Below are 12,596 nucleotides of genomic sequence, written 5' to 3' on the forward strand. Positions count from 1 at the left end.
CCTGGGCGCCTCCATAGGGAGGTGTTCCAGCTACGTCCAGCTGGGAGGAGGTTTCGGGGGAAGACCCTGCACTAGGTGCTATATCTCCACCCTGCCCTGGGAACATCTCGGGATCCCCCCAGTCAGAGGTGGTTAATGTAGCTTGGGAAAGGGAAGTTTGGGGTCCACTGCTGCCACCGCGACCCATCCCTGGATAAGCGGACGAAGATGGATGGACAACCCTGGGTAGCAGGCAAAAATCTAAGACTCAGAAATAATCCAGGAACACGAAAATACAGGTTACAACCACAGGTAGAACTTCTTTACACAAAGTACGACAACGAACCGACACCAGACAAAGAAAGCACACTAAATACAATGTGAACACACAAAAGTCCTACCTGAAAGAAGCAGAGGACCTGACCCGCTGGTGTCAGGACAACAACCTACTCATTAATGATTAATGTAAGCAAGACTAAAGAGAGGACAGTGGACTTTGGGAAGAAGCAGGGAATTGAACTACACCACACTAAATATTACTGGGTCCATAGTGAAAAGGGTGAACAGCTTCAAGTATCTTGGTATCCACATCACTGAGGGTCTGACCTGGGTGCTGCATACTGACTTGCTGGGGAGAAAGGCAAGGCAGAGAATAAAAACAATGTCATCACACTTCATCATCAATGTTGCTCAGTCCAGCACTGTTCGTCAGGTCTTTGTCTGTACACAACATACTGCAGTAGGAACTGTGTGGATTACATATATTGAAGTTAAAGCGTAATGGAATTAAAGTATTGAAGGTTTTTTTTGTATCCGTGGAAGTTGTTTATATTTAAAGATTTCACATTTCCACACATATTGCTTTTCACACAAATAATAACTGCAGTTAGCTCTGTGCAATACAACCTAAGATTAGCCCACTGAAAACACCTTCTTTAACATTTTCTGAGACAAAAGAAAGTCAAACACAAATGAGAATTTTAGTCCGTTTTATTTCATGTTCAATAATCACATCACTAATTAACAAGTAATCACAATAAACACTTTTTTCCAAACCAAAAAATAAAATTCAAATTAATGAAAAAAACAACAACACAAAAAACAATGAGGAGGTTCTGCGAATGACATAGTAAGTCTACCTAACACATCCCATTGTTGTTTTTCAGCATGCTCTGCAGGTACAGTAGGTGTTTATTAGATAGTGTTACTCTTGCGTGAGTGCAGTGGCGGTAGATGAAGCTCTAGTTACAACACTCCTTGGATAGATTACTGAGGAGCAATTTGGACACAAGCCAAACTAGACAACTACAGTTAGTTAACCTTAGACAAGGATGTGTTAGGGTCTCGGTGTGTGTGACTCTCCAGGGCATGTTGCTGTTATTTCAGTGCTATATGTAGCAGCCAATATGTTTGATATACAGTGCTCCCAAATTATAGGCCTACACATTGACCTTTACACTTAATGCCGCTTGAACAACAAATTCTCTTTTTCCCACTGTGATATACATACAGTGTGTTTCAGGTTTTAACTTTAGTCCGCTTGGTTCTTTTATCATATGAATCTGTGTCCTGAATGAGAAGTTTACCGGATAGTCTGAACATTATTCTTATCGCTTAAGACTGGGCTTGCAGGCATGATTCAATAGTGTATCGGGATAATTGTGCACTACAAATTTAAATTAAAAATGTATTAACTAAGGTCTATGTTGCGAGTTCAATATTACTGTATCAGGCTGCCATTACAGCGCTTTAAATAAAATAATATTTAACAAGATAATAAAGACTTTCGAAGTGTTGTTTTGGGGTTCAAATCTTGTCTTGCACCACCTTGAAAAAAACTCCAGGACACAGTTTGTGAAACTGGCTGTCACAAATCAAAGGTGTAATCCCTTCAACTATGAGAGCACAACCACCACAAGGCTACAGGAACACAACGATAAATACATATACAAAAGTGTTGCGTCTTTAGTACAGTATATCTCAAAAGACATTCTTTCACTTCAGTGGACCCTTTCTAACAAAAAAGGCAGACTTTTTCAATTCATCATACTAATAATCAGAATAATAGTCATGATAAAACGCTCCCTTCCCTCATAACCAATAAAAGGAGAAAAAAAGGACAATGGACATAAAAGCTGTTCTGAACAAACTTTGAAACCCCCACCCACCAAACCTCCCTGATGCTGTTGTCATACTGTGTTTTGTTCTTTTTTAGGGTCATAAAGAGTGCATCAACTGTAAAATATTTATATACATCCGTGTGCAATCTCAATTTTCTAGTGGTAAGGAAAAACTATGGGGCAAAGCTCAAACGTGGTTGTGGACAGGCACAAGAAAATATTCTGCTATGTGACAGCCGTGGCACAAACAAAGCAATCTAACTATTTGATGACATCTGCTCTTTTAGCAACACTCAATCCTCAACCGGCAGAAAAGAACTCCAACATCTGCATGTGAAACATTCTCACTTTCAGAAGACATTAATGAGAAGTTATTGTGCTTTTTATAAAACTGGATCTTTCGTAAAAAGCTTTGTTTTCTTATATAAAATTTAAAGGGATTCCAATACAAAACAAAATAATGACTGAATCTAAATTGAACTGTTTAATGCGGGGAAATAAGGGCACTGCAATTCAGTTTATTGCTCTATTCATGTCATCACGTAAAATCTCATTCATAATTAAGGTATTTGGGATCACTTGTTCATAGAGGGGTGTTTATTAATGTTGCCTGTTACTCAAATACCAACACTCTTTGATATATTAAAGCATTAAGGTGCAATTTTGTAATGTCTTAACAAATATTTGAATAAGAAAGAATCGGAGTGTTTCATCTTGTCTCTAGGGGGCAGTCAATGGAGCTTTGGTCTTAAAACTGAATTTAAAAAAATAACAAATATCTGCAAAGTCATTTGTCTCACTCTCTTTTCATTATTTGAAAGAATTGTAAAGAAAATAAAGTTTGCAAACCCAACCAAAACTGGAAGTCATTTTATGCTATTTTACTCGATATCTATATCTAGCGCTCGTTATTGAAGTTTGATCATTTATTGGTATCAACAGAAACGTGTCAACAGCACCAAGTATGTAAAAGTTAAACCAAATGTTGGCATCAAATGTTGTTTAGATAATTAATCTTCTTTACGTATTATTTGATTCAATGTTTTCATATTTAAATCAAAATTAAAAATTTAGAACTGTTTTACTTAGTCTTATGTGGCTGCTTGTGTTTAGAAAATATTCAACATTTGAGAAGTTTGGCTTCTTCTGTTAAAGGAAAGAACGTTTTTTGTTAAAATAAATTGTTTTTTAAAAGTTTATATTCCTAAAAGCTGCAAGAATCAATATTTTTGTATGAACAATGGGCCAAACGACTTTAGCATCTTCCAGCTCACTGTTTTGGTTTTACGTGCCACAATTTTACCATTTGATTCAGTCTTACCTCTCTCATTAACCAATGTTCTAACCACATCAGGCAGCGAAAAGGTTCTGACAAAACCCAAAGTAGGCTACCTGCCTAGCACCAAACGCCTTAAAAGCAGACAGACAAAGTTAGCAGCGAGATGGTGAACATAGCTTTTTGCAGCGCAAGACAGATATTTCCCTCAGGAGTTGTTAGAGACCAAACCAAAGGAGATGGAATATTAGACTTACATTCAGAAGGTGGGCAGAGACACGACTCCAAATAAATGATAATGTTGCTCTGTCTCTGCTGGACAAATAAAGAGGCAATAAGCTGTTTGCTAACACGTTTGCCATAACAACTTCATAAAGTTATAATATGTCTATTTTGTGTTTACAGCTTTTTTTGGCTGGCTCCAAAGGGCCAAAAAAATGATGCAGGTTTAAGATGTCCACAAAAGTATGTTTTCCTAAAATAAACTTCTGTCATCCATCTTTGTATATTTGAGCGATGGAATCATTAGTGTACAAATGTGCAACTAGTTTGAAGCGGAAGAATTAATGATGAAACTAAGAGGCGAAACAACAACCATCAGAAACCAGCTCTATCTGTCCATTGGTGATAAAAGTCATAATTTGAGTAACCACACATCATCAACTGTCTAGGATTGCCCCAGAGATATTCATATGGTACCAAACCACAACACTTTGAGTCATAATAGCTAGTATCAGCTCTTGGCATGATACTATATAATCTGGCCATGCATTATAAAGGCAATTAGAGGCAACTGTTGCTACAGAGAAGAGTATAAAGCCACATCATGTTCCACTGCCAATAAGTCAACAAGAAAAGTGCCGAAAATATTTTAGAGATGTTTTTGTATTCAGCTACTGCCGACCAACATGCTACCATAACCCCTTATAGAAACACCTGAAATGCAACAACAACCATGACAACACAACTACCAGGACAGCTTGATTTACAGAATTTACTTAAAACAACAATACCAGGTTGCCCCTAACGTTTTATGTCACTTTTGTCAACTATGCTATTCTTTGTCTGAGCAGTTTTAGGCATTAGCCTGCGCCATCCTCCACTGTAGTTTTCAGGTAAGAAGGACAGGAGCCACGTACGACACACACAGCTTCTTTGACTTCAGAGATCTTCCTCATCTCCATCTGGACTGCATGCTCAGTTAAAGCTTTTCTACTTAAGCAAACTTCCCCAATTGCATTTCAAAAACTTTCAGGTTTCAACCTCTTGTGTTTTTTTTTACCTTAAATGACAAGCACACCTAACATTTATTTTTTTTCACCTTTCTAGCAACACTTCCTTTCTCACTTACTTCCTCCGTCTGAATATTTTCTGTGTGTCTTGGTTTACAAAAACCTGTGCGCGTTTTCAAGATTTTCTGAGTGCTCGGAAAAAAGACTGTTCACTGTATTGCTTACACAGGAAGAAACATGAGAGAAACAATAAATAAATAAAATCTTGTTGTAAAATCGAGAAACTAGGAGGAAAAGAAAAACTCAAGAAAGACAGAAATAAGATCCGAACAGAACACCAAAGCTCATTTTTACACAGTTTTGTCACTCAAACACATCATCACAAACACAGAGAATAAAGAGGTAAACAGCCTAAAATGGTTCAAACAGCCTACTTGTTGTCTAGCTTTTTTGTTTGTCAGCGTGTTCATGGTAAGTGATGATAGTGGAGAGAGAGGAAGTGATGAAGCAGATAATATGGACAATGTATTACTATGATGTTATTGAAGCAGAGAGTAAGTGGTTATTGGGAAAAAACGGACCACATGGAAAATAGAAGCTATGTGTGTGTGCGACAGAAGTCATACATAAGTCCAAGATGGTTTCTAAGCTGCTCAGTTGACAAATGAAGTGATTGCTGCTTATTTGGTGTGTGGAGGTGAGATGATGCAGGGTCAGAGTACACCGCCAGGCTGAGGGTAAAGAGGATCCAAGTGAAACCCACTGATTCCAGGTCAGCCAGCTTGGGAAGACACAATCTTATGTTTAATGTGAGAAAACCCTCCCCGTTATTTCCCTTCACATTGATTCCCACCAATCTTAGTCCATACAGTCCCTTCAGCCAAATATTGAGGGGAGGGGGGGTAAGCTATGGCGCATGATGATGAGCTCAGATGTGAGAGAGGAGGCATAATACTAGAGTGGCAGAACTATTGGATGATTCAAAAAATTTGCAATGACAGATTTAAATTAAAAGGGGTTTTCAGGGCTTAATGGGGGCAAGAAAGGTAAAGATCCCTTTAGGGAGCTGCTGTTGTCCCCCCCCACCCACTAAAGATGCAGCAAGGAAGGGGCAGAGGGGGAGCTGACACAGCCTGCAGAAGCCAACGATTCAATGAGGGAGACACTGCGAGGAGCCGGGTGGTGTTGGTGGTGGTTTTGATGTAGAGAATGGGAGGAACCGTGTGGGTGGGGTCTGTTGTCGTCCTGGGGGGCTGGCCAGGTGATGATGTCGGCGCCGTGGTCCGTGCGAGAGCGAGCATTCTCGCGGAAGTTGAGCTTGAAACACTCAATCTGCAGCAGAAAGGTTGGAAAGAAAGGGGCAGAGAAGAGGGGGAGGAAGTAAGGGAGAAAGAAAAAATATAGATAGGAGAAGGTGGGGTAATGTTTTGTGGGGGGGGGGGGGGGGGTTGAGATGAGGAGGGCAGAGGGATAGTAGAATTAGATGCCTGTAAGATAAGAAGTCAAAAGACGATGGTGTCATCAGGTGTGGGAGAGGAGGCATCACAAGCACTGCACACACACAAATACAGGTTTACATTCAGTGCAGGCACAGAGACAATTTATCTTAGTCAGAGAGAAAAAAGTCACTGGCTTTTTCCGGAGCATCTCCTCCTTCCGTGTTTGCTACATAGGAATCAAACCCTGAACCGACAGCAGATGAGGCTGGCACACACACAAACTTACTTGTCTCTGGGATGCGTGCGTCCAGAGCCTGGGGCTCCCGGAGGCCCTCACTATCACATGGAACCCCCTCCTTCATCCCATTCTCCTGGGCAGCAGGGCCCCCTGCCTGCCCCGGCTCAAAGCCTGGGGCTGGGGCCGTGGTGCCACTCAGGGGAGTCCCATTCCCCTCTGTTGTCTCCTGGGCCCCCTCAGCCTAGAAACACATAGCAGGGCGTGTCAATTGGTGGGGATGGGGATGGAACAACCTGGCTCCAAATCTTATAAAGCAACATTTTTTGTAACTTGTGAAAGACAGAATACAGTTGCGTATGTATTGCTCTACAAATAATTCAGGTAGACTGTAATTGTAAAACCAAGAGCCAGGTTTCTGCCTGTTTAAAGGAAGTTTTTTCTCTCGGTTGCACCAAATGCATGCTCTTGGGGGAATTGTTGGGTCTCTGTAAATTATATAGTGTGGTCAAGACTTACTCTATCTGTAAAGTGTCTGAGATAACGTCTGTTGTGATTTGACACTATAAATAAAATAAAATTGAATTAATTGCAAAACTCTGGCGAGGCAGATGTCTTGCTTAAAACATTAACAGATTCAGAGCCAGACTAAGGTGGAGGGAGATGGAATTACAAAAAAAATGTAAAACTCGAGTTTATGACGTACAAATGAATGCAATGATAGAAAGCAAATTTTAAATTCAAGCACATCATATCAAAAAAGCAGATGCAAAATGTAAAAGGTGTAGAAATGTTTTTCTTAGAAACACAGCAAATGTCAAAATATATCAGACAAACAAAACCCAAGAACAACCTGATAAATACACAATCAAAGAGACTTGATTGGCTTTATACTTAACGCACTCCTGCAGAAGTAAAGAAGTCTGAGTTATAGCTTTGTAGACTGAAATTGTTTTCTTTATTTTAACATATCCCATGCAGAGACCCAAACTTCCCTTCCCTGACCTTCCTAGCCTGCCTGGGGCACTCAGTCTCTGTCGGTAGCACTGGTTCCTCCTGAACCAGTGTGCTTTGTCTGTTCAAAAACTGCTCATAAATACTTTCATTTTCAAAAAAGGCTCAGGAATTTTCTGAAAGAGCTGGGCACTGTAGATTATAGCAAAGTTCACTTAAACAGGAGGAAAAAATGTATTTGTCGGGGGCTATTTTTAGCTTAAAACATTTCTGGTTCTCTAGTGAGTATTCGGGGCAGCAGGACAGTGTATGTGGGATTGAGTCCAAATAAAATACAGTGTGTGTGTGTGTGTGTGTGTGTGTGTGTGTGTGTTCATGGTAATGAAGGAACATGTCACCCAGTGCAACAGTTTGTTTGGTCTTTACATATAATTTGTTGACAGTAAGTAAAATATAATATAGCCAGCCTTATCTTCTAAAAAGCTAAACAAAGCACCACTGCTAAACAAGACGGCATTAGCTGAAGACTCCTGACAGTGACCCATGAGACAGGGTGCAAGCATTGCTTCTTTAAGCCTACACAGTTCTAGAATAAAACATGAGATAGTGTATGCATGGTAAACTGTCTTTCCAACAAACACAAATACAAGCAATAGCATGTTTCAAAGCTCTACACTTCATCAGTTTAAAAATAGACTTCAAGTTAACACTTATCAAAAAGTTATGAAAAAGCAAAATGCTCTCTCAGACAGGTTATTATTATGCAAATGCTATTTTTAGCTGTCCTTCTCTAGTTTGGAGGATGCAGATGACAACTGGACGTGCATAACAGTGTGTAAAGATGAGAATGTGAGTCAAGGATGGGTTCGTGCAGTGATCATGACACACAGATAAGCTGACATAGGCTGAGGGGACAGGTGACATCATTTGATGACAACATTTCTGATCAATTTGCCAAACATGTCTTTTCTTTCTATAAGTTAGCAAGCCCGTCCCACACCATAACCCAACCCATAATGTGACTTAAATCCTTTTTTGATAGGTCACATAATTCTTTGAACCAATCTGGATTTAGCAAAATTAGAATCCAAACATAATGACAGTTGGTGGTTTGTTTGTTTAATCTCAAATGAGTTTTTATTTTTCAACTAATTAATTGCTTATTTAGTCATGAATGTATATAGAGAGTAGCTCTTTAAAGAGTAGAGCTATTACTTTACTTAAAGTGATAGTCTTGGGATTTTCATCTAAATGAATGTCTGTTAAGTCACTAACTATTGCCAAATTAGATGACCCAATGGAAGAAGTAGTACAATGTGGTCTTTCATTCTGGGCAATAGGTCATAGACTTACAAAACACAGTAGAAGTTAAAGCAACATACTTTGTTTAAGCAACCATTGGAGAAGTATTTTATAGATAGATAGATTAGACCATATTGTCCACCTTGGTGGAAATTAGTTCTTGGTTTCTTCAAAACATTAAAACACAACCATGACACGTTATCAATCATTAAACATGCAACACATCAAGTAGACCACCAATCACAAAATAATCAGAGTATATGTGCAGTTGTACATGTTTTATATTCATAGGAGAGAATAATAATAATAATAATAATAATAATAATAATAATAATAATAATAATTCGGTAATGGACTGCTTTCATCTGAACACATTGGCTCAACTGCATTTCCTGTATATAATAATAAGGGTGAGTTGTGCAATGCACACTGTTGCCATAATTATGCCATAATTACTCAAGCAGATGCCACTATCAGTGCACTGCAATTAGCATTGGACACAGCGCTCCAATAATGTGTAATCTGTAATGAAGTGTATCTGAATATTTATTAGCTTATGTACCGTGAAACCTGATTCATCTTCATTGTGATTGGCTGGCTCATGTAATGACTTCTGATCTTAACTGCACAAAGTGCCCTGATCTGCAGCCATTTCCAATGAACAGGAATGTAGAAACAAGTTCATAGTATACGCAGGTTGAAAGATGTCTTCATGCGTGATAATCTCACCTTGATGCCTCCTCCACCAGGTGAATGGCTCAGGTTGTCCATGGAACCCACTTTAGACTGAGCCTTTTCCCTAAAGCTCACTTTGTGGGACTCGATCTTCACGACGCCACCGCCTGCAGCACAAATGGATAATCTGTCTGACAATGCTATTTTATATTTTATTTACATTGACAATTCCGAAGAGCTGCTAAACTTTGTTTTGTGGTCTAAAAATGACATGACAATAAAGATTTATTCTATTCTATAATCATACATGTGCATGGACACAAGCTTCCATATTAGTGATAATGCTATCTAAATGAAATACACTTAATACAAACAGGGTGGACAAGTTGAATCAAAACCTCTCTCTAACAGTATAACCTTAATGAAGGACTGTTTTACTAGACTGCAGTGTTAGATCTGGGTGTACCTAATTAACTGCCAACCTAGTGTTCATAGAGATAGACCATCAGCTTTTAAGTATCATGCATTTAATAGAATGACTGATCAAATACAGTATGGTCTAAACTCCATTTCCCAGCTCACCAGGCTTGTGCTTGATGTTGTCCTTGGAGCCGCACTTTGATGTCACCTTACTCACATCCACCTTCTTGTTGAGTATCTGCACCTGTCAAATGTCACACAAGCCATTTATCACAAGTGTCCATTGTACAGGGACAAGGGTCCTTTGATGGTTTGATATTTTAAGGGCTATTTGTTCTTCAGCTGCACTAAATGCCCCATTTACACCTTGAATTATCCCCACCAGGATAAATCAAGTGGTGGAACATGAACTGAATGAAAAAAAACAAAAAAAATGCCCCATTTACACCTTGAATTATCCCCACCAGGATAAATCAAGTGGTGGAACATGAACTGAATGAAAAAAAACAAAAAAAAACAAAAACAAGACAAATTCAGATTCAAGATCATGCTGCTTCCGTTACAATGTGATGCTGCTGAAATGAGAATTCAGACATATTGCAAAGACATTTTTGATTCCAGCCTATCATTAACACTCATTAAACAAAAAATACAATTAAATATCTCAGGTAGTAAAAGCTGTAAAGATGGCACGATCACACTCGTACACACAGTGTAAAAATACCAGGCACCAAAAAAAGATGCTCAGGACAGGACAGCATCATTTCAGAAAACCAGATATCCCAAATGTACCTCTCTGTGGTGATACTTCTCATAGAACCAGACAGTCTTAACAGAGACAAAGCCAATCTTAGGCCATTGGTGTTTGTTTGCTTGAATCGTTATTTGTTTAGTAAGTTAGTAACAGGGCAGGACAACACAGGAAAAGTTCAAGGAAGCAAGGGACTGTGAAGCAGGTTCTGGGGAAGGGCTGCTACATTAGGCTTGCTAGCATGCTGTCCAACAATTCCCTCGACTTCCAAGGGTCTAACTGAGAACAGCATGAAGTGTTGGTGGCCATAAGTACTGTGGCTTGACTTGAGGAGCTACCTTGACTTTTTTTTTTTAAGGGTGACACCTTTTGATATACTGTACAACAAGGATCTTGTTCCTTCTGGCAATTTCATCAGGCCAAATTTGTTGGATTAATTGGCTGATGCATAGGAGCTCTGGTTGTAGGCCAGGCAGTACTTACATTCCCTCCACCAGGAACATGCTTCATATTGTCCTTGGAGCCCAAGCGTGAGCCGACGTGGCTGAAGTCCAGCTTTTTGGAGACTATCTGAACCTATATGGACACAGCATAGCAGCAATAGGGAAAAGGAGAGCATGGGAGGGGAGGGGATGACACGAGGGGGATGCAAAAAGAGAACAGAAGAGAGGAAAAGAAAAGATAACGGAAGAGGATAAAAAAGAAAAGAGAAGGGGAGAAGAAGTCACCAGTCAGGCAGGGTTAGAAAGGAAAGGACAGAAGGATGGAGCGAGGTACACCTGTGCAAAGTCGGACAAATCTGCAAATATTTGAACTATCTTGATATCAACTGCTGGGCTGTTTAGCAGTCGGAAACGGTAAATCTTGGTAAATTGAAATAGTGACAGTGACAGAAATCCAAAGAGAAGGCAAGGTATTCAAATGTTTCACAGAAGCCCGGCGAAAATTTAAGCAGAAGCTACTGAATGCCACACAAAAACTATTTTACAGAGCATACACATAACATATAAACATGTGTCCCTGTTGAGGAGAATCCACGGGACTGCAAAAACTGTTATTAACACAGATTGACAAGTGACAAAAGCGACATTAATACCGTAGTTTAATGACGGGTTAGACTACTAGATGTTAGAAGACCAAACAAGACACAGAAAACATTCTTGATTCAAATGAGTTGTTCACAATTGTGTTAAAACTCATTGCATGTTTGTCTTCTACAATAAGAATCTCTCACTCACTCAGTCACTCATTTGTCAGCTGTGGACCACAGCTCAGTGCCATAACAGTAATGTCCCTGATCTCAAATGACCAACCAGCAGGAGTCGCTAGTGCAGCAACAAGGATGTGATACCTCACCGGTGTCCCGCAGATGAACACTGCCAGTTGTGTGTGTGATGAGGAAACACCACTGCTGGGGGACTGTAGTAGTGGCCCAGTTGTACCAACATCCCAAATTGTTATATAGACACTGACTACAGTACAATACTGTAAATTAGTGTAAGGGTTGACTGATTTTCATTTAAGTGAGACACTACTGCTAGCTGTTTAGTACGTCAGGGCGTGTCATTACTGAAATAATAATTTGCAGCACTTACAATAAGAAAAACACTGTATTTGGCTCTAACAGTTAACTATAATAGGTAGACTTGACACATTTTGGACATGTGCCCTTTAACATTTTACAGGCACAAAACAGATTTTAAAGGAAAAGACAAATGTTATTACCTTGTTTTCCATTCTTTTCAGAACACCTAAAAATCCACTTACTTGAGTTATATAACCCAACAAATAAACATGGTGTCTGATTTAATTGTTGTTTAAGTTGTAATATTGTTGTGTTTGTAAATGCATTACCAAACAAGTATATTGCAACTTTACATGTCTTAAATCATTGGTTTTGCCATATTGTCAGTCTAGCATGACGTTAGTTATGTGAACTTTTTCTGTTGAATAACTATTTGGATGGCCTCCATGTAACAACACTTGTTGAATTTGAATGATCTGTTTTAATTTAAAGTTATACATTTCAATAGAGACTTTATGCATTGTAAATGGCTGAACAGTACCCTGGAAGGAGAATATAAAAGCTGTTGTTTGCTTAAAATGGAACCTTTTTGCATTACAAGATTAATGGAAGCAATGGCTATCCTAAATAGCCACTAAGTGGTTTGAAACTGTGTATATACATTTGAAAATGTGATAGTACTTTTATT

At 39.1% G+C, this 12,596-nt stretch overlaps 1 protein-coding gene across 4 annotated transcripts in view; it reads right to left on the reverse strand.

Moving 5' to 3' along the window:
- Window positions 1-951: 951 nt before the first annotated feature.
- The window catches only part of LOC114548933 (microtubule-associated protein 4), a 136,856-nt gene continuing 125,211 nt past the window's right edge, over window positions 952-12,596 (reverse strand). For 3 of the 4 annotated variants that reach the window (XM_028568955.1, XM_028568957.1, XM_028568954.1), the window contains 5 exons: window positions 10,867-10,959; window positions 9,795-9,876; window positions 9,267-9,379; window positions 6,333-6,525; window positions 952-5,939 (listed from right to left, as the gene is read on the reverse strand). In XM_028568955.1, the coding sequence (XP_028424756.1) occupies window positions 5,935-5,939; window positions 6,333-6,525; window positions 9,267-9,379; window positions 9,795-9,876; window positions 10,867-10,959 (486 nt within the window). In that variant the 3' untranslated portion in view covers window positions 952-5,934. The remainder of the gene's footprint in view (window positions 5,940-6,332; window positions 6,526-9,266; window positions 9,380-9,794; window positions 9,877-10,866; window positions 10,960-12,596) is intronic. The other variant, XM_028568956.1, reaches the window with a different exon arrangement.

The sequence above is a fragment of the Perca flavescens genome, chromosome 22, assembly GCF_004354835.1.
Source record: "Perca flavescens isolate YP-PL-M2 chromosome 22, PFLA_1.0, whole genome shotgun sequence".
NCBI lineage: Eukaryota > Metazoa > Chordata > Actinopteri > Perciformes > Percidae > Perca > Perca flavescens.